This window comes from Chrysemys picta, chromosome 5, assembly GCF_011386835.1.
Source record: "Chrysemys picta bellii isolate R12L10 chromosome 5, ASM1138683v2, whole genome shotgun sequence".
Lineage (NCBI taxonomy): Eukaryota > Metazoa > Chordata > Testudines > Emydidae > Chrysemys > Chrysemys picta.
In genome coordinates, this window is record NC_088795.1 from 134,962,182 (window position 1) to 134,989,671 (window position 27,490).

At 48.8% G+C, this 27,490-nt stretch overlaps 1 protein-coding gene across 1 annotated transcript in view; it reads left to right on the forward strand.

Annotated features, from left to right (window-relative positions):
- The first annotated feature begins 732 nt into the window (after positions 1–732).
- The window catches only part of ADRA1D (adrenoceptor alpha 1D), a 72,642-nt gene continuing 45,884 nt past the window's right edge, over positions 733–27,490 (forward strand). The window contains exon 1 of the mRNA XM_005291501.4: positions 733–2,714. Within this exon, the coding sequence (XP_005291558.2) occupies positions 1,751–2,714 (964 nt within the window). The 5' untranslated portion in view covers positions 733–1,750. The remainder of the gene's footprint in view (positions 2,715–27,490) is intronic.

The window sequence follows — 27,490 nt, forward strand, 5'->3', positions numbered from 1 at the left end:
TAAAATGCAAGATAAACATAATTGAAAGCAAATATTTCCTGTGTACAGTAGGAACTAGCTTTGGAACCATGCCAGCGAAACATACAGGTCACTGCCCTGCCATAATGTATGGAGGCAGGAGGGGCAGAAGGCTCGTTAGAAACAAATCCCTGGAAACGGGGCTTGGGTTTATCCGTGGGGAAAGTGACTGGATCAACAAGCCCCCAGGCAATGCCTAGACATTTTAACCACAAGCTGTCTTGCAAAACGCTTTACAGCACCGGGGGCGATTTCCTGGTCGCGCAATAGCCCTGCCCAAGTGCCTTTCTCCTGCCCTATACTTTTGGGGGGTTGGAGCTTTGAAGGCAGTGCTGCCTAGGTAGGCTTGCGCTCCGGCACCTGGCTGCAGAGGGAGGGAGGGCGCTCCTAGGGGGTTGGTTAAAGGAAGGCTGGGCAATACCTGGGGGTCAAGGGGAGTGGTGGATGGGAGGCAGCCGGGCTGGGAGCTCCCGGCAGGATGGGGAGGAGATGAGAGAAGCAGGGGGCGGTTATGGGGAGGTGGCAGTGCCAGGTAGGGGAGGAAAGGGGGCTGCCTGGCAGGGGGGGCTGCTGGATCGAGGCTAATGGGCAGGGGGCGCTAGCTGGAGGAGGCAGCGATGCTTGGGGCAGGAAGGGGAGCAGCAGGAGGGGGCAGAAGCCAAGCCTGCGTCAGCAGCCCTCCCCCGGGAAGGGGGTGTTCCCCCAAAGGGGCTCGGGACCGCTCCGCAGCGAGCCACGGGCACCACTCGTGTCTAGGGAGACTGGGGCAGGCCCCGAGCGGCAACCCCCCTGCAGAAGCCTGGCGCTGGGCTCGATCCTCCGACTCCCTCCCCTGGAGTCTGAGCCCAGGTGGCTCTGGCGGGAGAGGATTCCAGCCGTTTGCTGCCCCCTAGCGTTGGACAGGGGCCTCTCTCCTGCCTCGGTAAACGCTGAGCGTCGACTCGGTGCAGCTGCAGCAGGGGGTAGCGCGGTATATATTTAGCGGTGTGGTTGCCTCTTTCTTTAAAAATGCCCCGGAGTGGCTCCTTCCCCCAGCGCTTGCCCTGCAGAGAAGGAGTTTTTTGCATCCTCCTGGCGTGGAGCTGGACCGGATCCTCGTGGATGTCAGGCTCTGGGATCCCTTTTCTTTCCAAAGTAACAACTCCCTCCTCTTCCTCCTGCTCCTCCAGCATCCCCCCCTCCCCGATCAGCAAGGGAATGCAACAGAAGCGTTAGGAGGAGTTTGGAGAACTGAGGTTGCCACCACCCCGGGAAGCGAGGCACAGAGCTCGCTCTCTCGCTCTCTCTCAGCCGTGCCACCAATTGAATGCAAAGTTTGAGCATCCGAGGAGCTGGTACTTTCCGCCCCTCCCTCCGCCTTAGAGCTGGGTTTTCCTTTCTGCCTCCTGGACTGGGAAGGGAGGGGAGGATGGACGTGAAATTTACAAGCGCTCTCTTGTTGCATCCATCCGGCCAACTCCTGCATCCTCAACCGAGGCATCTTCTCGGATGAAGGCGAACCAAGGGTACCCCATGCTCTTCCTTTCCTTTTGCTCCCCCCATCGCTTCCCGGGAGACTTGCCCGTCTGGGGTGGGCTGGAAAGCTGAGACACAACCTCCCGGCTGGGGACTTGACTGGGGGTGAGTGGGGGAGGAAGAAACTCTTTGCGGTGCAAGGGAGGGCGGCGGGGGAACATCCCCGGCGTCCCTTTCACAGTGGAGCCATCCTCCATGGAGACCGGACCCTTTTAAAATGACTTTCCCTGATCTGATCAATGCCAGCTTGAATGGGAACCGGACGGGACAGGGCAGCGCTAACCGGTCCTGGAGGGAGTGGGGGCTGCCGGGGGAGGACGCGGAGACCAATGGCACCTCCCTGCCTTTGGCCCTGGATCTCCAGGCGGTGGGCGTGGGGGTCTTCCTGGCCCTCTTCATCCTTTCGGCCATCGTGGGCAACATCCTGGTCATCCTCTCGGTGGCCTGCAACCGGCACCTGCAGACGGTCACCAACTACTTCATCGTCAACCTGGCCATCGCGGACCTGCTACTCAGTACCACCGTGCTGCCCTTCTCGGCCACCCTGGAGGTGCTGGGCTCGTGGGCTTTCGGGCGCATCTTCTGCGACATCTGGGCGGCGGTGGATGTCCTGTGCTGCTCCGCCTCCATTATGAGCCTGTGCATCATCTCGGTGGACAGGTACATCGGGGTCAAGTACTCCCTCAAGTACCCCACCATCATGACCGAGAAGAAGGCGGTGGTCATCCTCGGGGTGGTCTGGCTCTCCTCCATGGTCATCTCCATCGGGCCCCTGCTGGGATGGAAGGAGCCGCCTCCCCCGGACGAAAGCATCTGCAGCATCACCGAGGAGCCGGGCTATGCCCTCTTCTCCTCCCTCTTCTCCTTCTACCTGCCCCTCATGGTCATCCTGGTGATGTATTTCAGGATCTACGTGGTGGCCCGGCGGACCACCAAGAGCCTGGAGGCGGGGGTCAAGAAGGAGAGGGGCAAGTCCATGGAAGTGGTGTTGCGGATCCACTGTCGCAGCGTGGTGGAGGACTCGCTCTCCAGCGCCCGGAGCAAAGGGCACAACTTCAGGAGCTCGCTTTCCGTGCGCCTCCTGAAGTTCTCCCGGGAGAAGAAAGCGGCCAAGACCCTGGCCATCGTCGTGGGGGTTTTCATTCTCTGCTGGTTCCCTTTCTTTTTCGTCCTGCCTTTCGGTAAGTGAACCCCGGCACTGCGCTGTCGTGTCCTCCCCAGCTAGGTGGAGGAGCGCGACCCCTCTCGCTCTTCGCGGTTGCTCTCTGCCATGAGTAAACTTCCAGGCTTCATTTCAAGCGCTGGTTGCAATGAAAGGGGGGCGGGGTCCTTCTCAAGGGCGGAATAATAATGCTCCTCGCCAAAGAACTTCGCAATCTCTGCGCGCCCTGTTCCCCACCGCCGTGGAGTGTCCATCAGCAGCTGGCGCTAGTCTGGGTCAGACATTGACCTAAGGGAGTGGTAAAGGGGGGGGGGGGATAACACGCGTTTTATGCTGTGATCCTTCTGAAACTGCCCAAACTGCCCGGAGAGCGCCGCATCATTTTGGCAAAGAGATACTGAGAGAATCAAGTTCTTTAACATGGTCTGGTCAGGAGCATCAGTGGTTACTTTGGTGTATTTCTCCCAAGTTTTGTGCTCTTGGATTGGGTTGTCCTGGTAAAGCCCTCCGGGATCAAACCTAGGACCTCTGTTGCATGAGCTAAAAGCCATATGGCCCTGAGCTAAGGCTGTGGCCGACTCATTTAACTCTAAGTGGTCTCGGTGTCACTAGATAGGACAGAACATCACACCCAGGAGGGGTGTGGGTTACACTGGTCCTTTCTCAGTTCCCCATGAGTCAGGCTCCTGATTGGCAGCCCTGAGCCTCATCACAATAAGTTGCCAAAGACTAGAGCCCCTGAGCCAATGTCCGCACAGGTCAGTGGGAAGCCGCTCCTTGACTTGGCTGGGCTTTGGATTGGGCACCACATTTGCAAATGAAGAGGGCAGACATGGGCAGAAGGCATCCTCCTCTTGACTATGGCTGCAAAAATATTGGGCTAAACCCGTGTCTGGTGTAACTCCATTGCCTTCAACGGAGTGTGATGCCAGGGGGGTATTTTGGACCATGAGCCAAAGTCTTCTCTAGAATGATAGCATTTTTCTGGGCGATTTCCCATGGCTGCTACCAGTCTCTATGCTGATTGCTGAGAGACGAAACTCTTGTTTTGTCTGCATTTCGCCGAGACCTTGTGATGGGCCATACTATTTATCAGGGCCTATTGAGTTCCTCATTCTCTAGCCTAGTGGTAGGAACTCCTAGATTCTATTCCTGAGTCTGCTTCTGGCTTATTCTGGTGCATTTGGCAAGTGATTCCACCTTTCCGTGCCTCAGTTTACCATCTGTAAAATGAATATAGTATAGACCCACCTACCTTAACCGGAAGATGTGAGGCTTAGTTCTGAGTGTCTGGGAAGCACTTTGAAATCCTCCAATGAAAGGTGCTGTAAAATGCAAAGCAGTATTAAGATTATCATCCCTGTGCCGCTTAGTGCATTTCCCCAGCCAGTATTCTAAGGGTTAAAATCTTTGTGCCAATATTGCTCTGGCATGCAGGCAGCCTCTGTAGTTTTGGGAAGAAGAGCTGGCAACCCCCTGCTCCAAAGCCAGGTTTCATTACCTTGGTTAGAAACACAAGTACTAGTTCACAAGGTAGGACAGAGGCATCTAGGCCATGCCAGCAGATCTTCCCCTTGGAGCAGCATAGTTAGTTCATAAAGAAAAGGGAGTTTAAATACCCCTTATTCTCTTTCAGACCCCCCAAAATATAGTTAGTGGGACAGCTCCTCAGCTAATGGAAATCAAAATAGCTCCTAGAAGTCAGTGTAGACTATCTACACCAGCTGAGATCTGACGCCGCATCGTCAACCATCCCTCTCCAGTCACAGACAACTCATTAAATAAACAGCTTTAGGGAAGTCCTAAGGGCCAGGAAATCTTACAGCCATTCTGCATCGGATTTTCTCATGCCCTTAGTTATTGTTGAGGGGGTGCTGGAGGGGTCAGAATACATCCTCTTGACACTAGCCAGACCTTTTTCCCATCCTGTTGTCATCTGAGCCTACAGGGAGGTGTCACGTGATCAAAGGCTGTGTAGCTGAGATTCAGATGACACGAAACGCCTCATTGCTTATTGTAGGCAACATAATAGCCAGATTTGTTTAATCCATTGGAAAAATCAATTACAAAAAGCATGCAGGGACACAGCCGCCCCGTCGGAACACTTTTAGAAGATATTTGTGGTGGTGGGTTTGTCCCTTTTAAAAATCATTTCTGGACTTACCGTTCCTAACAGCACTTTGAAAAATTGAGATTTAGTTGAGTAACTCATGGTTTAAGGTCATAGCAGGGAGCCAAGAACTTGTGAGCTCTAATCCTGCCTCTGGCCATGTGGCCTTGGCCAAGTCACTTATCTGCTTTGCCTCAGTTTCTCTTTTGTGATGATGATGGTGCTATTTTCTCTACCTCATCAGGATGTTGTAAGGATTAATTAGCTATATTTAAGAGCCAGTTCTCACCCTAAGTAAAAGAAGAAGTATAAGAACATAAGAACAGCCATATTGGGTCAGACCAATGGTCCATCTAGCCCAGTACCCTGTCTTCCAACAGTGGCCAGTGCCAGATGCTTCAGAGAGAATGAACAGAAAAGGGCAATTCGAGAGATCCATCCCCCTTTCATCCAGTCCCACATTCTGACAATCAAAGATTTAGCATGGGGTTGTGTCCCTGACCACCTTGGCTAACAGCCATTGACAGACCTATCCTCCATGAACTTAACTAATTCTTTTTTCACCCACTTTTGTCCTTCACAACATCCCCTGGCAAGGAGTTCCACAGGCTGACTGTGCGCTGTGTGAAGAAATACTTCCTTTGGTTTGTTTTAAACCTGCTGCCTCTTGATTTCATTGGGTGGCCACCAGTTCTTGTGTTATGTGAAGGGGCAAATAGCACTTCCCTATTCACTTTCTCTGCACCGTTCATGATTTTACAGAGCTTTATCATATCTCCCCTTAGTCACATATTGCATGTTGCTCAGAGCATGGGACCGGGAGCCAGGATTTTCATTCACTGTGTGACTTTAAGTAAGCCACTTAACCCTCTCTGTGCCTCAGTTTTCTATTGCACGAAATGGATATAATGTTATTGACCTACCTCCTGGGGAGTATTGTGAGGCTTCATAGTTTGTAAAGAGCTTTGAGACCATTGGACTCTGTGCTACGGAAATGAAAAGTTTGATTATAGAAACACGAGTGGAATAAATTCAATTGCTTTGTAGTTGACATGTGGTCACAACCTTATGCATGCCCCTTAGAAGGGCCCGGATGGTCGAAACTCCGGCATTAAATCCTACCCCAACTCTTTTGCATGCTGTTAATGAGCCTAGGAGATTGGAAGCTCTACTACAGAGTTATTTCAAATAGGAAACAGAAGGGAAAGATTGTCGAACAATATCTCTTTTTAATAAACATGTTTTCTATTTCCAGTTGGAAAGCTGGGCTAGATCCTCAGCGGGTGTAAATCATTGTCGTTCCATTGAAATCAACAGAGTGATGCCAATTTACACCCACTGAAATTCTGGCCCTTCTCCTTGGCGCGTATTTCCCAACTACGTTTGTCTTTCTCCGTTTGTGCAATTTGACAGTTTCAGTGTCAAAACGACTTTGGTGTCAGCTTCCCGGTGGCTTTTAGAGATGTTTTTCTAAATCGCACAAGTTCATTTATGGTTTGACTTTCAAAACCAGGCTGCCTTTGATTTCTTTTCATTGCGTTGCACCATTTCAAATGTGTGAATGCCTAAACAGTGCTTAGCAGGAGAGTTTTTGCAAACATACTGTGTGGCTTTACAGACACAAATATAGCTCCTCACTGGATATAGATCAGTAGAGCTCCATTGCATTCAATGCAGCTACACCATTTCCCACCAGCGGAGGATCGGTCCTCTGTGGAAAAGAGCAATTCTTAGTGATTAGCAGGAACCTCGCAATTAGGACTGGTAATTAACTTCCTGTGTGACCCTGGACATATCACTTGACCCTGCTGCTTACTCACCAGTGAAACAGGGATAATAGTTACCTAATTTGTTGGGGTTGGGAAGCTTAACTAATGAATATTTTAAAAGCACTGTGAGCGCTTTGATAACTCTGCATGTAAGTGCAGTGGTGTTATTCATTTTTTTGGTCCTAGACCGATCTGCAAAAATATTGCTTGAAATCGAAATGTATTCCCTAGTACCTCCATGGAGTTTTATCAGCTGAGTAACCTACACCCTTCTTGGTATTGTGATACATATCCCCAACCATACGATGCAATCGTCAAGAGTATTGGTGCAATTAATAAGAATATGTTTGCCTGGCTAATAAGGCACTTTAGGAAGCTGTTTGCCTAGCAAGGGACAAAACCCTAATCACACCCGGAGTGTATGTTTCCCTTTCTGGGCATGTGCAGCTCCTGTTGCTAGTAATAGGAGTTCTAGGTTCCGATGGAGAAGAGAATGCATGGACTCTGTGAAGTAAACCACTGGAGTTAAACTTACTCCCTGGCTGGATATGCCATAGCACCCTTCCCATTAGCAGAGATCCAGGTGAATGCCTTTTGAGGCTAGGGGCTGGATTTCTAAAGGTGTTTAGGCTCTAAAGATACAGATAGGCCCCTAAATACCTTTAAAACTCCAGCCCATAATCTGGATCTGATCTCAGGCCACCTGTGTAGTTCTGTATAGTTCTGATGCTCCCCGGGGTTTGGTTGAGGGGAGGCACCTCGCTACCACCTACCCTTAGCGTGAGGGAACCTTAGCTGCGTCCTGCAGAGGTCAGTTCCCTGACACCTCTGGGCACAGGCTGCACAAGCACGCCCCTCTGCAGGTAAGCAAGAGATATGCTCCACACACCCCAGCCCTCCAGCGTTCCCCTGGAGCGCACGTATTGCTCACCTGCAGCGGGACCATGGAGCCAGCCTGAGCTGAGAGGGGAAGGCTTCTGTTCCTGGGGCAGGGAGCTGACCCTGGGGCAGGCACAGACAAGGCTCCTTCAGGGCAGGTAGTACATTAGGCTCACATTAATTATCCTGCTTAAAGGGCAGCGTAGCCAGCTACCTTATCCTTCACGCGCGGAGAGGGCCCATTCCTGCTGTGTTTGTTTTCTAAAAGGAATGTCCCAAAATCAGTTGCAGGGTAGAGGTTAGAGATGGGACCAAACTGAACACAGGATCCAGTTGTCGGCCCCCACTCCAGGCCAGAGCAAAACGTGTCAACTGGGCCGATGTCTGTTTTTACCAGTAAAGGGCTAGATTCTTACCCAGGCTATGCACCCATTCAGGGGAGAGTAAGAATGCCCCTGCCCCCTTACATCCCTGCTCTATCTGGACCTTGGGTCTCTGTGCATAGAAGTAAATGGGTAGGGTTACCATATTTTGTGCCTCCAAAAGGAGGACACTCCACGGGGCCCCGGCCCCGCCCCAACTCCGCCCCTTCCCCAAAGTCTCCGCCCCCTCCCCTGCTTCCCCCGAACATTTGATTCGCGGGAAGCCTGAAGCAAGTAAGGGGGGTGTGACCGGTCCCCAGCCCGTCCCCGCACCGCCGGCCCGTCCCCCAAGTCCCCGGCTCGGCCCCGCACCGCCGGCCCATCCCCCAAACCCCCGGCCCGGCACCGCACCGCCGGCCCGTCCCCCGAGCCCCCGGCCCAGCACCGCACCGCACCGCCGGCCCAGCCTGATTTTCCCGGACATGTCTGGCTTTTTGGGATTTCCCCCCGGACGGGGATTTGGAGCCCAAAAAGCCGGACATGTCCGGGAAAATCCGGACGTATGGTAACCCTATAAATGGGGCCTGTCACCTGCTTACTCCAGCCCCGGGGCACATGGGCAGAGAGGGAGGGAATGGGCGGAGCCTTGTCTCCTACTCATTGGGCAGACTGGCTGATCCAGCACGGGTACTCTGCCAGCAGTACATTGCTACCTCCTGAGAGCAAGGACGGAGCGGGGTCAGGATCAGAGGCGTCTCTCTGAGGGCTTGGCTACACTTGCGAGTTACAGTGCATTAAAGCAGCCCCGGGCGCCCTAGCTCACTCCCCGTCCACACTGGCAAGGCACGTAGAGCACTTTGATTCTGCGCCTAGAGCGCTCCTGGTACTCCACCTCAGCGAGTAGAATAACGTTTGCTGTGCCCCCGCTGGAGCGCCCCAGCATCAGTGTGAACGAGGTGTTGCATTACTGCGCTCTGATCAGCCTCCGGAAACGTCCCATAATCCCCTTAAGTCAAGTGGCCACTCTTGTCATTGTTTTGGATATGCCCTTTGAAAGCTCCATTTGACAGCCGGCTTCTTATCTGCTCCGAGAAAAGCAACATTACTGTGGAATACTGGGTGTGAGAGAGAGCGAGGCGGGGGGGGGGAGGGGGGGTCTGTTGCTGTCTGAACTTACAAGACAGCATGCTAATATGCTCTCACCCCGCCCCCCAAAACCCACTCTTTCTCCCCCCACATACACACAACACACTCCCTGTCATACTCCACCCCACCCCCATTTGAAAAGCACGTTGCAGCCATTTGCATGCTGGGATAGCCACCACAATGCACTGCTCTCTGTGACCATTGCAAGAGCTGCTAATGTGGCCACGCCAGTGCGCTGTCAGCTGTCAGTGTGGACAGATTGCAGCACTTTCCCTGCTGCGCTCTATGAAAGCTGGTTTAACTCAAAGCGCTCTACATCTGCAAGTGTAGCCATGCCCTGAGTCACAAAGCTTCCAGGTGCTACCTCCAGGCTGTGTCTACCCTTACGGCAGCATTTAGAGTACAGGCACTACACATGGAGCTAAACACTGCAGGGAAAGACTCCAGCAGCAGAGAGGTAACAGGACCCTGTACTGCTAAAAATAGCACAGTAGACATGGGAGGCGCTGCTTGGGTGTGTAGAGAGCCCATGTAAGTGTTGGCCCTGGGCATTCAGGCATGTAGGGCACTGTACTCTACTCACCTAACCCGCGGCTCATTGTCTACACTGCTCTTTATACCCGTGCTCGCTGGGCTTGACATATCTGTACTCTACGCACAGCTGTAATGTAGGCGTACCTCTAGCATGATGCACATTATTCACTCTGCATTGCTCAAATCTGTGTCTAGAGCCACAGCCTAGCCCTAAATTTTAAACCATCTCAGTCCAAGTCAGGTTTTAGATTGTCATGTGTATTCTTTGGGTTGTTTCTCGATGGATTAAAAATCTACATATGTATATTAGACTGCTTTCCCAAGGGGTTTTGCAGAAAATCCAGGTTTATGGCACCCACGACTGTGGCTCTGACTTCAGTGATTACATCATTTGTAAATTATGTGACAGGGAAAAGGTATTTGTTTTGCAGCAAATCCGAGAAGGATCCTGTCAGTTTTGTCATGAAGGGGGGACATAAATCTATATTGGATGCCTGGAGGATTGTTTTTAATGGGGTTCAGGAAGGCTGTGGGAAAGGATGTATAGTTAGTATCATTAAGTATTACTCCGGTTTTATTCCCTTTTATATAAGGTGGTCATCAGTCCTAGAGATGGCAGAACTGGTATGGAAAACACAATGCACTAAGCTGAACCCTGGTGTAAATCAACTGGGCCAAATACATCCGTGATGTAACTCCACTGGCTGAATTGGGTTTATACCGGGGAAGAATTTGGACTGCTCCTTTGTCTAAATTAGAATCAAACCATTTTATGGACGCTATTGTAACTTACAGTCAAGTCTGCTATATGACCTCTTCCGTGCCTGATCCAGGGAGGATATAAGTCTGCTAGAGATACAGCTGGGGACTTAAGGTACATCTACACTGCAAAAAAAGGCCGCCAGCAACGAGTCTCAGAGCCCGAGTCAAGTGATTCAGGCTCACACGATGGGGCTAAAAACAACAGTATAGATGTTCCCACTGAGGCAAGGTGGGGCGGGTCTCAGAGCCCAGGCGCCAGCCCAAGTGGGAATGACTACACTGCTATTTTTAGCCCCAAAGCGTGAGTCCCCGAACCCACATCAGTTGACCCAGCCGCTGGGACTCTCTGCTGAGGGCTTTTGGTTTTTGCAGCGTAGATGTACCCTCAATCCTTCAACTCATGCTGTTGAAGTTCATACTTTAGCCCTCAGTTCGGTCCCTGATGAGGATTGAGGTGATGTTTGTTACAGCAGATCACTTGGACTTATATTTATGTATTTTGTTCCTGAAGGGGGGCTCCAAAGAGGATGGAGCTAGGCTGTTCTCAGTGGTGACAGATAACAGAACAAGGAGCAATGGTCTCAAGTTGCAATGAGGGAGGTCTAGGTTGAATATTAGGAGAAACTATTTCACTATGGGGGTGGTGAAGCACTGGAATGGGTTACCTAGGGAGGTGGTGGAATCTCCATCCTTAGAGGTTTTTAAGGCCCGGCTTGACAAAGCCCTGGCTGGGATGATTTAGTTGGGGTTGGTCCTGCTTTTAGCAGGAGATTGGACTAGATGACCTCCTAAGGTCTCTTCCACCCCTAATCTTCTATGATTCTATGATCATGAGAACAGCCATTGAGTCAGAGGGTATTTCTGCCTGGGAGCGAAAGAGGAGATGCCGAGAAGCCCATGAGAAACCCCCTTCTCTTGAGTTTTCCTGCTCCATTTTTCAGAAGCAGGAGGCTTGGATAGTATGGCTCAGCTCTAGACCTCTGGAGTCTGATCTGAACCAACCCCATCAAGACCTTGTAAACTTTTTGGAGGTTTATCCCACAATAAGGGCCTGTTGGTATAAGGCGTTGAACGTCCTTGATTCCCATTGACTTCAGTGGGAACTGAGGGCAAAGCTAGGCGAATAACTGATTGTTCAGTTCATTGGCCATTCAGAAAAACTGAAAAACAGTCTTTTTTGGGTCAACATGAAAATGATTTTTTTTTTCAAATTTCTGAAAGATCGAAAAGTTTAAAAAAATAGTTTTGGATTGAATTAAATGCTTCATTTGACCCAACACAAAACATTCTGGTTTGATTTGAGCAGGGTTTTTTGAACGTTTAGGGGGTTTTTTTTACATAAAATTGAAGGAAATTTCTAAACATAAAGTCATTTTGAACAAAATGTTGCATTTAAAAATATCAAAATGAAACTTTTTTTCAGAACTTTTTTAAAGTTTGTTTTTTTCCAACCAAAATAGATTGGCAAAAATCAACACAAAGTCACAAAAAGTTTACGCAAACCTGAATAGGCATTTTTTGCCAGAAAAAAAGTTTAGGTTAAAAAATTTTACCGAGCTCTAATTGAGGGTGCTGAACACTTTATGGGATCAGTTCCTAAAGGAGATACACCCAAGCCCTAAAAGCCTGGATCTGAACATACCTACCCAGTGCTTGAAACCTAAACTGAATGTTGCAAATAGACCTATTAATTCCATACCCAAACTCTGACAAACAAGGATGTTTGAAATCTGGATCAGAATCCCGCTCTTTCCTTCAGTTTCACTGAGTTCTCCTAGGCTGAAGCTGAGGATTGGCCCTGCATGAATGTCTTACACTTCACTTTTGAAACGGCAAATTGCCCTTTGTCCTTTTAGTAACTCATTTGGGCCTTCCCAAATAAAGAACGAACCCACTGAAAATCACCAGGCTTATTTCATATCTCCTGGCTGAAGGTTGGGAAAGAAAGAGCACCAGATGTTCTTGCTAAGGTTAGAACAGTCTGGGATACATTTCCCATGTGAAAACTCCCTGATAGTATTAAAAAAACAAAAGGGTTGTCATATATTTAATTATAGGAGTTTTGATATAAGGCATTCGTAAATGGTTTTTTTTTTCAATTTCCTTTTAGAGGGAAGGAGTATATAGCGCATAAGAATTGAGTATCATCTCTTTAAATAGTTTGGGGTCCATCCAGCGGTCCTCTGTTGTCGTCTGTCACATAAGCCACCGGAATCTAACAGAGCGGTGGTGTGTATATATATATATATATATATATATATGTAGTTAGGTTTTGTATGTTTGCGTATGGTTAGTAAAAATTATGTATTGTAAACCAGCTATATCCGTGTGCTTTCCTCCAATCATAATGTTGTGTAGAGCAGTGGGTCTCAACTTTTTTTTTCATTTGAGGATCCCCCTACAAAATTTTGAACGGAGCTGTGGGCCCCTTTGGAAATCTATTGTCTGTATAGATAGACTGGAAACTGAATGAACAGAATTCAACTAAGTCTTTTGTGGACCCCTTAGACATAGGGTCTGTGGACCACAGGTTGAGAGCTACTGGTGTAGAGAGCCAAGCTACAGCAAGGGTCCTAGTGGTTTTTATGGTCTCTGATTCTGCATAAAAGACTTGGCATTTAGGTGCCTAAAATGGACATTTATAATTTTGCCCAACTCTAGTTGGAACCAGGCTGGGTTGGGGACCTTGATAACAAGAATCCAGTGATTATGAACTATTTATAGTCCCTGTGCCCTGTCTAGTCCCCTGAACCATAGGGTGGTAGCCATTTTGCCTGAGGACATGGCTTTGATCTCATTGAAAACAGCGGGAGATAGCAGCCAACTTTATTAAGGGCAGCTTCACTTCCACATGCGGAGAGACTGTAGGGAAATGGCAGCCATCTTGCTGGCTTGAGCCCCATTGACAGTAATAAGAGATGGTGGCCATCTTGAATTTGGGAAAATTCATGAGTTGGCAACTTTCATCATATTTTCTTGAGGCAGATAAATAAACACCACAAAATTCCTAGAGTTGTGAGGACATCGCAAGAGTTGGCAATAAACTCCATCAGATGGCATGCACTGTGGTCCCATCCCCCACTGCAGGCCACTGGCTGGAAGAGCAGCAGTAGAAGGGCTGGGGAAATGGTAGTCTCTCTCTCCCAAACATCCAGTTTAGGCACCCCAGGTTGAACATTGGGTCTGCTTTGGCTTGTCCTAAGTGAGGCGCTGAGGCAGTGACAGAACTGGGCGTGGAAACCATCGAGTTATTCTGCCACCAGACCGCAGCAGCCAATTGCCAAACTGTCCCAAAGAGAGACAGTTAAAGCCAAATGGCAGTTTTAGGTTGGTGCCTGTCACTGACTCTGAATACAGTTTCTGTAATGGGAAATGCTGTACAAACAGGGAAAAATATAGAACCTGAAAGATTTAAAATGACTGATTCAGTGAGCAAAATCCCATAAACCTCTAGACAAACTCTATGAAACCATGGAAAAATGTACTCTGTTAAATAAACTATCTGAAGCCTGGATTATGCAGCACTCTGGACTCAACAAGCAGCAATAGAGCGGTTTTGCAGTATATAGGGTTATATGGGCATATATCAATTTAATTCATTTCTGCACCGGAATCTATAATGTCAGGCAACACTAGGGTTACCATTCATCCAGATTCTGCTGGACATATCCGGCTTTTTTGAGTTAAAAATAGCGTCCGGGGGGAATTTGTAAATGTCCGGATTTTCTCCCCCCCCCCCCCCCGATGCAGAGCGCGCACGGCTGACAGGGCAGCCAGCCGGATCGTGCCACTCGCACGGGGCTCTGACAGCCAGAGCCCCTCCTCCACTTCCTCCTCCTCTCCCCTGCAACTTGAGACCACTCCCCTCCTCTCTCTCCCTCCCTGCCCCTCCCTGCATTCGCAGATCGCCGGCCGGCCATTCGCCTTGGCCTCCGGCAGTCTGGAGCTCCTCCCCCTGCTCCCCTCCCCTGCTGCCCAGCGCGCCGCCCGGTGGCACTCTGTTCTGAGCGGCACGGTAAGGGGGCCAGGGGGTCAGAGAAGGGGCAGGGAGGTTCTGGAGGGGGCAGTCAAGAGACAGGGAGCAGGGTTGGATGAGTCGGGAGTTCGGGGGGGGCTGTCTGGGGGTGTTGATAAGATTTTGGGCAGTCAGGGTACAGGTAGGGGGTAGGGTCCTAGGGGGGCAGTTAGGGTGGGGGGGGTCTCAGGAGGGGGCAGTTAGGGGACAAGGAACAGGGAGGCTTAGGTAGGGGGTGGGGTTCTTGGAGGGCAGTTAGGAGCAGGGGTCCCAGGACGGGGCAGTCAAGGGACAGGGAGCAGAGGGGTTTAGATGGGTCAGGAGTTCTGGGGGGGGCTGTCAGGGGGCAGGAGTGGGGAGAGGGATCGGAGCAGTCAGGGGACAGGGAGCAGAGGGGTTTAGATGGGTCGGGAGTTCTGGGGGGGGGCTGTCAGGGGGTGGGGAGTGGTTGGATGGGGCGTGGGAGTCCCTGGTGTCTGTCTGGGGGTGGGGGTGTGGATAAGGGTTGAAGCAGTCAGGGGACAGGTAGGGGGTAGAGTCCTAGGGGGCCAGTTAGGATGGGGGGAAGGTCTCAGGAGGGAGCAGTCAGGGGACAGGTAGGGGATAGGGTCCTAGGGGGCCAGTTAGGATGGGGGGAAGGTCTCAGGAAGGGGCAGTCAGGGGACAAGGAGCAGGGAGGCTTAGGTAGGGGTTGGAGTCCTGGGGGGCAGTTAGGGGCAGGGGTCCCAGGAGGGGGCAGTCAGGGGACAAGGAGTGGGGGGGAGGGTTGGGAGTTCTGAGGGGGGCGGGAAGTGGGAGGGAGTGGAAGGGGCAGGGGCGGGGCTAGGGCAGGACAGGGGCGGGGCTAGGGCGGGGCTCCTCCCGTCCTCTTTTTTGGTTGTTGATATATGGTAACCCTAGACAACACACAGTTTCGATAGGTAGTATATTTGTTTCAGCAGGGTGTATTGGTTAACACTATCACATGTAATAGTATCAAGGACAAGGGCTAACGTAAATAATATGAAGTAAGAGCAAGACATGGGGCTGAAGCCTTAGCTGTGTATATTAAAGGCCCATCTGAGATAGGAAATAGAAAAGGTGGCTTTAAGTCACTTTTACATTTCCAGATCCTGTGACTGTCCAGGAGCCACTCTGGTCCCTTTGTAATCTAGAACAGCCTCAAGATTGTATCAGGCTGTTCTAAATTATGTCTAGTTGCCTTATGGACTGCTGCCATATGGACACCCTGTCAATGTTGTCTTTCTCCTGGGAAATCCCCAGGTAGAGGAGTCTGGAAAAGGGTGGCATACAGCCACAAGGGGGCTGCTCAGGGACCCACTGAAGCTGGCTTTCTGGCTGCTTTTTGCTGACAAAGTGTTGCAGAGGAGCTGGAGTAGACCTGAGAATCAGACCCATAGCTGAGTGAACTGTACACACGATTGGAAGTGAGAAATTCTCATTTTGCCTCGCAGACCTCAGCTAACCTCCCAGGAGTGTTTTGTAGATATATTTATTAATGCCTGTGATGTGCTTTGAAAATAAGGGTTGCTATTATTGGGCCAGACTCTCTGTTGACGTACAGATAGTGATGCTGTGACAGTTTACAGCAACAGAGACGTTTGCCCAGGGTAGCTAGTTTGACATTTTGCAGGGGAATTGCTTTGACACTTAACATTTCTTTGTTCCTGATCTTTCACCCTAAATATTTTGGATTTCTTATAAGGGGCAAAAAGTGATGAATTAAAACCAAACTGTGCTGCATAATAAATAGATTTTTTTTTAAACTGGCCCCGTGGCCTTGTTACATTCAAATGCATAGAGTTTTGTCCATGAGTTCATGGGCAGTCGGTGACCCGGCCGCCCAGGGAGACTAGCCCCCGGCCATCCCCTTCTGCCTGAGGCCCTGCCCCTCCCCATCTACCCCCTCCCCCACAGGAGCCCAAAGCACCCCCACAACAACCACCTGGCCAGTGCCAGGCAGCCACGGGGGGCAGGCCCCAGCTCCGGTGCACCGGACGGTGCAGTCTCAGTGCCCCCAGCCTCTGGGCGGTTTGGCCGCAGTGCTCCCAGCCCCAGTGCTGCAGGCAGCATGGCTGCAGTACCCCCAGCCCCATGGTTCCGAGCAGCCAGTCCCAGGGCTCTGGGCGGCCCCAGAACCAGCTGCCCTGAGTCCCTGCAGGAGGCGAGCTGGCCAGCCCCAGCCAACCTGGCCCAGCCAGGGCAGAGCGTTGGGAACAGCAGGAAGGGGGCCTGGCCTGGGGGCGGCACATGGGCGGGGCCACAATAGCCTGTTTGGGGAGGCACAGCCTCTCCCTTCCTGCCAGAGTTCTAGAATGGAGCAGTTAATGACCCGTTCCTTTTCCATTAACCCAAATTTGGGCCAATATTTGCTGATCACATCTTGTAATGTGGTTAATGAGACATGATATAAGCTTGATGCAACGTTAAACCTGGGTGCAGATGCACTTTTGAATGATATTACAGTGCAGCTACTTAATCATCTTTTATCGGCTTGTTTTGAATTGATTCTGCCAGAACAAATAGAATTATCTACAGCTACTAACGATGTTGTGGTGATAACAAGCCATGTAATAAAGGCATCAAGTGATGCTGTCTATAGCGCTGTAATTTTGGAAAAATTCAGCTAGCATGGCTAAAATTGCTCAGCCACTTTTGAGAATGAGGCTAGGAAAAAATTACATTGTTTTGCCCATGTTAAATTCTGGTGACTGTTTTAAAAAAAAAAAGACTTCAGTGCTACCATGCTTTGGCGCAGGGACTTGACATTTTGCAGAGGGGTGGCTGTTATGTCAGGGATGTGCCTTTTGCCATCCCCATGAAAATCCACTCAATTGTAGCCAGATTACAAGCCTTTGAAAAATTGCATTGTGCACTTGTTCAGTAAAGACTTCTTAGAGCGAAAATCTCGGAAGAGTCCATGTGCACTACGCATACTCCCGGGGGTGAGCAGGACTTTCCCAGCAATTGCTCATCTGGAATGTTTTGGGTTGTGCTGGGTCTGGGTCCCGGCACCAGAACTGAAGACAGGGTGTCTTTCTCTCCTTTGCTTTCAATGACTCCCTTGCTGGGCCCAGGCAGCTCGGAGGAGGAAGCTGCCTGATTTGACTGCAGAGTGGACAAGAGACAGACTTATAGGGCAGATGGAATAGATTGAGACCAGGAACTGAGGGAAGCAGGGCGGGGGACACTGAGGCTGGACAAAGAAGCCAGGGAGGGAGACTGGGAACCAGTAGGACTGAGAAGTATGGGCAGGGCACAACTGGAGGGCAGGGGGAAAGCAGAGAAACAGATCAGATGAGGAGCTGAGAGATGGGAAACTGGGACTAGATTGGGACTGGCTGCGTGAAGGGGGAAATCTGGGATAGCAGGGTGGGAACTGAGTCTTGGACAACTTGTCCAGAGAGGGAGATTAGGACTGGCTAGGCAAGGAGACTGGGACTGGGTTAAGAAACTTGAGGAGTGGGGAATTGGACTGGCTAGGTGAAGAGAATGGGAGTCAGATGAGGAGCAATAGGTTGGGAAGACACGAGCCTCTCCTAGGCAGGTTGGAGGGGACACAAGAGAAGGGGACAAGTTTGGGGGAAGGAGCAGAAGAGGTTGTGCCTCGTAGAGAATATTCCCCTCTAGAGCCTAAAATGGAATCCAAGATTCCAGAGTCTCATCATTCCCCTGCAGTCAGCAATTATCTGTGAAGCCTACTGGAAGTGTGTGTCTCATTCCCCTCTAGTGCTGGTCCACATAGAGGATAACAACTTACTACTGCTGTCCGTTACTCCCTAAGCTCAAGTGGCAGGTGTCTGTGAGGTAGATCTAAAGGTTTCAGCCTTGCTGTTGATCCATGTGGGCATGGGTTTGCTTTTTTAAACACCTAAGAAATTACACACACAAAAAGCTACACAAAAAGAACTTTATTAAGGTTGCAAAGTCAAGCACTTAGAAGTTAGGACATGTCAGAATTAATGTTTCCCAAGTAACCTTGGAAAGGGGAAAATGGTACATCATGAAAGTCTGGCTGTGGTGCATTATGGGAGGTGTAGTCCAATTGGGGAACCCATTCTATAGAGGAGAATGAGGAGCATGAGGCACTCAAACCACAACTCTCATAAGACACCATGGCAGAATTTCCAGATTGAAACATTGAAGCTGTTTGGGAAAATATCGACATTTTCACAGAAAGTGGACACTTTTCATACAAAATTTCACTTTTGACAGAAACCCAATTTTCTGTCAAATACAAGTTTTGATGGGAAGTTTTTGCCCAGCCCTAGTAAGCATGTCCCAGCGTTCTCCTCTCCACCCCTTTCACACAAAGTTTAGTCACCTTCTACCTTGGTAAGCTGCAGCAATTGACAAAGGCCCCAATTCAGTAAGGCACGTAACCTTGTTTTCACTTCAGTGGGGCTGCTGGCATGCTGAAAGTTGGGAACGTGCTTAATTACTTTGCTGAATCAGGGCCCAGATGGAGTGAGTTGTGATTAATATGATTTCTACTGCTGAGAAAACAAGCAGGCTTGATTTTCCCTTGCCTGGCATCTTGTGTCACCACGTGAATATAAAATGCTCCCATCATTGTAAACGAGTGGAGAATTCTTACTGGGTGGGTAATGCTAGCAGAGCAAGCGCCAACTCATGCCAAGGCCCATCCTCACTGAACACTGACAAATGCATAGCTGGAAACCAGTCTGGCTCACCTGTTGGTTAGTATGGTTAAAATGGATATTAGTGTTATAAGAACGTGTTTAGTTGTTAGACTTTATGGAATCCTTGTAGGATGCTGCATATATGAATCTCACTTATTGTGGTATCACAGGGTATAAAGTTATATTGAGCATTTGCATTGTAAACCTCTGTAACCGTGTAACTCACCAAACAGGAAAAGAAGTATTGATTAAGGTAAAGTGCTTGTCTGCACGCAAGATGGCCCATTGAAGGCAAACGAGGCATTGTGTAGCATCAAAGGACAGAGATCTTGTTGATTGTATTCCGAACTCCCTCCAGGAAAGGGAGACCTGCTCATAAACTCATCCCATCATCTTGGATTCTGCGGTGAAGGGAATTTAAAATCCCTGACAAGGAGAAACTGAGATCTTTATGCTGTCTGGACTCTGAGGGGGCAAAGATTCCTGAACGTAAGCAAGAGATCCCCCTGCTGCTTGGCCTGGGTCAGCCTTCAAGGACATATAGACCTGCTAATTATAGAAGGTTATATTACCTTTTTTAATCTAACACTGTAACTCATTTGTGTGTGTATGCTTCCTGTTTTAACATTGTAAATAACTCTCATTCCTTTTCTTAGTTAATAAATCTTTCATTAGTTTATTGCAGGATTGGCTACAGGTATTGTCTTTGGTGTGAGATCTGAGTACATAGTGCCTGGTCCTTTGGGACTGGGAGTAACCTGAATATTGTTGTAATTTGTGATGTCAAGTGACCATTCATCCCATAGTCCAGCTTGCCCTGGTGGCAAGATAGACTGGAATGCCCATGGGGACTGTCTGTGACTCCAAGGCTGTTACAGTCTTTAGGAGTTCACACTCACACTGGGTTGGTGAAATCTAATGATAGAACATACAACCAGTTTGGCGTGTCTGCCCTGCTTTTTGACAGTCTACCCTCAGGTTGGCAGTCATGGTCATGAGCCACTTCCAACAGCGTGACGGGGTGGTGTTTTGTGAGTGGAGAATTCTCATTGGGTGGTGTTTTATGTTGACTCTGCGTAGCTGTAGATGACCATATGAGGTACAAAGGCAGTGGAGAATCAGGTCCGTTCTGTCTCAGTGTCCACATCTGTAAAACAGGGATGAGGATACCAAAACATCTCTCTAGCAGGGTGGGAGATGCTGGGGGGAGGGGAGGAGTTGATCGGGGGGCTGCTGGTGTTCAGCACCCACCCTTTTTTCCCCATGGGCGCTCCAGCCCCAGAGCACCCACCAAGTCGGCGCCTATGTCTCCAAGCCTTTAACAGATATTAATGAATTATTAAGCTTCTCAGACACCCCTAGAAACTTCACTATTGTCACTTTGCAACTTGAAGTCTTTAGGTGATCATGGATTTGTGGCAACATTTAACTGCCTTGCAAGGATGTTGTTGTAGTGGTGTTGGTCCCAGGATATTGGAGAGACAAGGTGGGTAAGGTAATATTTGTTTATTGGACCAACTTCTGTTGGTGAAAGAGACATGCTTTTGAGCTTGCATGGAACTTTTCAAAAACGTGTCTCTTTCACCAACAGAAGTCGGTCCAATAAACAAATATTACCTCACCCACCTTGTCTCTCTTACAGGAAGGTTGTCAGGCTGTTCTGAATTTCATGGTGATAGAATTCAAATCTTCCTGCTCACAAAGAATGGGGCTTTACTGTTTGCGTTGAAGAAGAACTTCTGCTAGTGAGACCGGTTCTAGGATTAAAAGCATGCAGCACAAGGAAGAGGTACACATGCATGTGATTAATGTGCATAAGTCTTGTCAAGTACTGTTAGGCCTCAACCTTCCGGAAGTTGTAAGAAGCGGGTACAGTTGAATTCTGCAAGCATAAGCATAATCTATCTAGGAAGCTTTATAGACTAAAAAGGAAACTCTGTAAAGGTAGATACAGACTTGTGGTTACTATGCTCTGCAACCAAATACCTCCTTAAGCTTACTCGAGCATTTCTGAGTCTAGCAAATTGACCACAATTAGCCGCATAGAGAAGAGGTGAGCTGAGTACGGGTGCACAGTTCATAAGATCAAGACAACCGCAAATACCACCCTAGAACATTTGGCCACCTTGATTGGTTGACTTGTTTTGAAACATGGCCAGCAAATACTGTATAAAATAGGTGTAAAGACACAAGCGTGTGTGTGCGTGTTGACCTAAAAGAGATCACTCTTTGTCAGGCTCACATACACCCGCTTCACCAACTATCTGTGCCTGGCCAGTGCAGGAAACGGTCGACTGAAAGATAATGTATCTTTGGAAGAATGCAGGGTAAGATTTTGTACTGAAGAGGTCTGGTTGTGCTCGAGCTGGTTAATCTTAAGTCTGTATTAATACTATAGTTTAAGTATATTAGTAAATTGTTTAAGTTGTTTAAAAATAGTAGTAGTCAATAGTTAATCAATATATAGTAACTGTATATGTTTTGTGCCTTGCTGGAAGCAGGTACAGCACTAATAAAGTCAGTAGTTTATAAATCATAGTGGCTTTACAAGTCGCTGTGCCTGTCTTCAGTATAAGTTAACATCAAGTTTATCATAAAAGTCAGTAAAAGTTTATAAGTTGTTAAATAAGTTAATAGGTAGGTTAAAATTAGTAAACTATAGTTGATTAATGTATCAGTATTGCATATGAATTTGTGTTGGTTGGGGATGGTTACAGTACACATGAAGTCGCTAGGCACTTTCTGTCTGTGTTGCCTCTATGGTCATAAGTCATTAAAAACCTTTCTTGAGGAATAATTAGTTGTTTAGTTTCTCTTTTGCGGACACTACTCAACCTCATTACATCTGTGTTGGGTAGTGGGAAGTAGCAATCACCCAGAGCCCCATTAGGGTCCTGACGCGTGCCTCCTTCTTCCATTAATCTCCACAATGCAGACCAGCCAGATCTTTACAGCTTTTACTGTACGTAGTTTGCATCAGGGGAAACTGAGGCACGGCACGATTATTAGGTCACTGACGAAGTCAGCAGCAGAGCTGGGGCTAGCCCACGCCTCAGCAACCTCACATTCCCATGCCTTAACCACAAAGTGGTTCCCATATAAAAGTTGCCCTGCTGACACAGAATGCTGTATTTTATCATATCCGATATTCATTGGCATGGTTAGTGCAAGAATGGAATTACTGGAGTGGCTGGAGGATATGGCTCTTTAGCTAATCCTAATGAATAGCTTTTTGTTGATAAGAGTCCTTTGCTAATGCATTTGGTATGAAGCCAGAAAGCCGTAGGCTCCCATAGCAAAAATTTCCCTGCCAGCTCACAGAAGAGAGGTCATTTCTGATGCCTGTGATGTCCTAAATGGGCTGCCTGTCACAGATGAGGCATTAGAGGCTTGAACTGATCCTTTTCGCACTGTGAGAAAAATCCCGGCTGCTTTTAGAGCATTTTAGGGGAAGATTTACAACAGCACAATGAGCAGGTAGGGACACAATTCCCGCTGCCTTTGAAAATCTACCCCTTAAACATTGGGATGGCACAATACAAGACCGGGAGTCAGGAAGCAAAGGTTCTAGTCCCCTCGCTTGATGTTGAGCAAGTCATTTTGCCAGTCTGTGCCTCAGTTTCCCCCTATATAAAATGCAGATAATGAGACTCATCTTTGTAAAGTGCTGTAAGATCTATGGATTCAGCTAGTGAACAGGAGCAGCAAACGGGGGAGTTTGGCGAGGCAGTTCTCTGGGGGAAGGAGAAGCGACTATGTGACCCTTGTGGTGAGTTTGTTGTCTGTTGTTGTGTGCTTCTTTGCATGCCCTCTGCCTGCTTGTTGAAGTATATAGTGTGGTCTGCTAGGGGCATAGGCCCAGGAGTGGTCAACCTCCTGCTCTGCCCCACCTGACCCCTTCTCCCAAGCCTTCGACCCGCCTCTTCCCTGCCTCTTCCCACTCAGTTCCGCCCTGTCCCCTGAGCGTGCCTTGTCCCTGCTCCTCCCGCTTCCTCCCAGAGCCTCCTGCATGCCGTGGAACAGCTGATCACAGCAGCCAGGAGGTGCTGGAAGGGAGGGGGAGAAGTTGATCAGCGGGGCCACCGGTGGGCACGAGGTGCTGGAGGGGAGGGGGAGTGCTGGCTGCTAGTGTGTGATAAGCACCATTAATTTTTTTCCGCGGATGCTCCAGGGTGGGCACATGTCACCTCAGGATGGGCTGCAGAGATAAAATTTCTGGACATTGTTAATGACTATTTCTTGGAGCAACTAGTCCTGCAATCCAGGGGAGAGGCAATTCTTAATTTAGTCATAAGTGGAGCACAGGATCTGGTCCAAGAGGTGGCTATAACTGAACAGCTCGGTAATAGCAACTGTAATGTAATTAAATTTAACATCCTTATAAAAACCCACCACAGTAGCATTTAACTTCAAAAAGGGACTTACACAACATGAGAAGGATAGTTAAACAGAAATTAAAAGGAACAGTCACAAGAGTAAAATGCCTGCAAGCTTCATAGAAACTAATTAAAAACAACATAATAGAGACTCAAACTATATATATATATATATATATATATATATATATATATATATATATATATACCTCAAATCAAATAAACAGCAAGAGGACCAAAAAAATCCACCATAGCTAAACAATAGATTAAAAGAGAACATAAGAACGGCCATACTGGGTCAGACCAAAGGTCCATCCAGCCCAGTATCCTGTCTTCTGACAGTGGCCAATGCCAGGTGCCCCAGAGGGAATGAACAGAACAGGTAATCATCAAGTGATCCATCCCCTGTTGCCCATTCCCATCCCAGCTTCTGGCAAACAGAGGCTAAAGACACCATCCCTGCCCATCCTGGCTAATAGCCATTGATGGACCTATCCGCCATGGATTTATCTAGTTGTTTTTTGAACCCTGTTATAATCTTGGCCTTCACAACATCCTCTGGCAAGGAGTTCCACAGGTTGACTGTGCGTTGTGTGAAAAAATACTTCCTTTTGTTTGTTTTAAACCTTCTGCCTATTAATTTTAAACCTGCTGCCTATTAAAAAGGCCTCAGTGGGTCCTGGATTTCACTCATAGACTTTAAGATCTGCAGGGACCATTACGATCATCCAATCTGACCTCGTCCATCACACAGGCCGGCAGCTATGGTCCCATCCTAGGGGTGGTAACTCGATGGGGGCGGGGAGGGAGATGCAGCAGCACAGGACTGTAGGTATTCAGTATTGCTATTGTTAAAGAGTGACTGGTTGGACTACCTCAAATGTCACAATCCTGCCACCTATTATAGATTCACAGATTATACGGCCAGAAGGGACCACTGTGATCATCCAGTCTGACCCACAGTATAAAGGCCCTGGGACTTCCCTGAATTAATAACCAGGAAACAAAGAGATCATTATCAGAGGAGTAGCCGTGTTAGTCTGGATCTGTAAAAAGCAACAGAGAGTCCTGTGGCACCTTTAAGACTAACAGAGGTATTGGAGCATAAGCTGTCGTGAGTGAATGCCATTTCATCAGACGCATTAAAGAGATCATTCTAACTTTCCCCTCTAGCAATTTGCTCCTGCTTGATGCAGGCTTTGATCTCAGGCTTTGTGCTTCTGTAACCCAAAGGTTGGGAGGGGGGACTCTAGTACCAACATCAGTACTAAAAATAAAAATAAATAAAAATAAAGAAAGGTTAGCCTCTTTTTGCGGATACAGACTAACACGGCTGCTACTCTGAAAAATAACTTTGTGTGCATGCGTGCGTGCGTGGTGGGGTGAACCTCAGCTTGGAGTTATTCCCCAAAGTAGTTAGATGGTCTGATCCTTTGTGTAAAGGGATCCAGACACAACAGTGATGGGCACGCAAGGACTACAAGTCATACATCACCAGAGTGATATACTAAAGCACTGTAGAAAGGTTCTGGATGAGGAGATGAAAGGTGCATTGTAAATGTAGGCTATCATTTCCAGGTAATAAAAGTAACTGAGAAAAATGAATCTGACCCATATCAGGAATGGATGCATTATCAGCTCTCAGGCAAAGAGACATCCCTGCTGGTTAGTGCCAGAATCAGGTATGCGTGCAGCAGGGCAGCAGGGATGAATTATAAAAGGTATAGCTCAGGTCTCATTTCTGCCACTTACAATGGAGTCCAGTGGTTAGAGCACTAGGCTTGGCTGTGGGAGACCTGGGCTCAAATCTTGCTTTACCACAGACATCCTGTGTGACCTTGGCCAAGTCACTTAGCCTCTCTGTGCCTTAGTTCCTCGTCTGTAACAGGGGGACAATAGTAGTGCCCGACCCCGCAGCTTTTGTTGTTTTCCAAAGATCTGTAACTCTCTGGTGTGCTTTGTTACGAGTGAACAGCCTGTGGCTAACAAACTCCTTTGCTAGGCCTTGCTTTCCTGCCATGTTGTCACTGAAGGGGTTACTTGAGAAACCAGAGTTCCCCCAGGCGGATGGACTCTGGGGAAGTGTGTATGAGTGGCAGGAGGCTTAGGAGGACTGTGGCACTGGTTTTGGGATCTAGATGGCTGGGCTGTGGGATCTCGCTGCCCAAGGAGGGTGTCAGATACAGGAACTGCACCCGAGAATGCATCTGAGAGACCCAAAAGCTAGGAACAGTGACCAGTCACTGCTCAGACCTAGGGGGCTTAGAAGCATGTGAGATCTAGTCTACTCACAACAGATGGATGTCTGTCCAGACAGGGGCACCAGGCCAAGTTGTGACAGGAGCTATAGAAGTACCTTAGATAGATGGATAGCTATAGACACTTGGACATATTTCCTGTGTGATCTTGTCTCTCCTATTGGTGCGGGTTGATTAGAAACAGAAAGCTGCAGCGTGGTTCCGTGGCATGAGATTCCAAGTCAGGGGGACTTCCAGTATTTGCAGGCAACATCGGCTTTCCTGCTATGGCAGATCCATGCAGCTTCCATAGGCTTGCATCAGAAATCAGTTGGCGCTCCGTTCTGAGTGACAGTCCTTTGTACATGTGTGATGTCTTCCCTCTGAGTCTGTTAATAGGACCTGGCCCCTTCAAACACACCCAGATTGAGTCTCACAACACCCCTGTGAGGCAGGTGCATTGCTATCCCTATTTTACAGATGGGGAAACTGAGACACGAGGCGTTTCCCTCCATGCTGACTGAGGCAGCGTCCCAGGGACAGTTCGACTGTTGGAAGGGAGAGTGCAGTGGCACAGGGCACCTGCAGCCCCCACTCCACTAGGGGGTCGAGAAGCAGTCAGTGCAGCCCAAAAAGTGGGCGGGGCTGGCTGGAGAAGGCTTGTGACCAGTGCACCAGACATAGGCACCGATTCATCCCTGGCTGCCTTCATCAGTAGCTTTTCAGAGCTGAATGAAGTCAAGGGAGATCTGTTCATTGACTTCACTGGGTTTGGGATCAGGCCATTCTAAAGCCCCTGCTATACATCCAGGCTTCTGGGGCCTGGTCCTAAACCCACTGAAGTCAATGAATAGACGAGGAGTACAGTGGCACCTTAAAGACTAACAGGTTTATTTGGGCATAAGCTTTCGTGGGTAAAGCTTATGCCCAAATAAATCTGTTAGTCTTTAAGGTGCCACTGTACTTCTTGTTGTTTTTGTGGATACAGACTAACACGGCTACCCCCTGAGACTTGACACAATGAATAGACGTTCATCAGCTTTCAGTCCCCACTCTCATCGCTACCCCATGGGGACGACTCAGGCTGAGACAGATTAATTGACTTGTCCAAGTCACACAATAATTCGACAGCAGAGCTGGGATATGAACCTAGGAGACCTGACCCCTAAATCCCTGGTTTCACTAGGCCTCCCTGTCTCACTTATGCTTAGCGAAACAAAGCAGGGTTAGACAGGGAATGCTCAAGGCACCAAAAAAAAAAGACACCTCAGAAACAAAGAACCCTGTCACTTGCTTGGTCTTGAGCCCTATCTGAGCACAGCCTGTGGCGGTCTTGGGTTCAAACCCCAGCAGGTAGCTGCCAAGGAATCTATGCTTTTAAAGTGAAATTAATTAGGAGCCACATTTACAAAATGCACCAGGAAAGTTCTCTGAACTCCTGCTATTTCTGTACCTGGGGTTCTTTCTGTAGGAATTAGCTTGAAGGCTGCGAGGCAGCGTTGTGAAGTCGGGCTGGCACACCGCCACAGGCTTGCCTGCCTTCTTTGCTAACAAGATCGGACGGCGGATTTGGGAAACAAAATCCATTAAAATACAGTGTTTGCCTTCAACGTGCTTGTCGCTGAGACCAGAATATGCCGAGGCTGTGGGACGGAGTTCATCGTGAGTCATGTCAAATCTGCTTCAGTGCCGGCTTCTCTCTGCCACCGCTCTGTACTGGAAAAGCCAGAATGTTCTAAAGTCAGTCAGACACAGGGCCTCATTTCAAGATATACTGTGCTACTTTAGCACCAGATCTTGCACACCCTTACGTGAGTAGCCCTTACTGCCTGAGGACCTGATCTATCTCAGGTACTTATAGGACCCCATGACTGAAGTCCCTGTACGCCACACACTTTTTAGTGTATTTATCCTCACGATGTCTCTGTGAGGAAGGGCAGTGCTATTCTCCCCTGTGTAAAA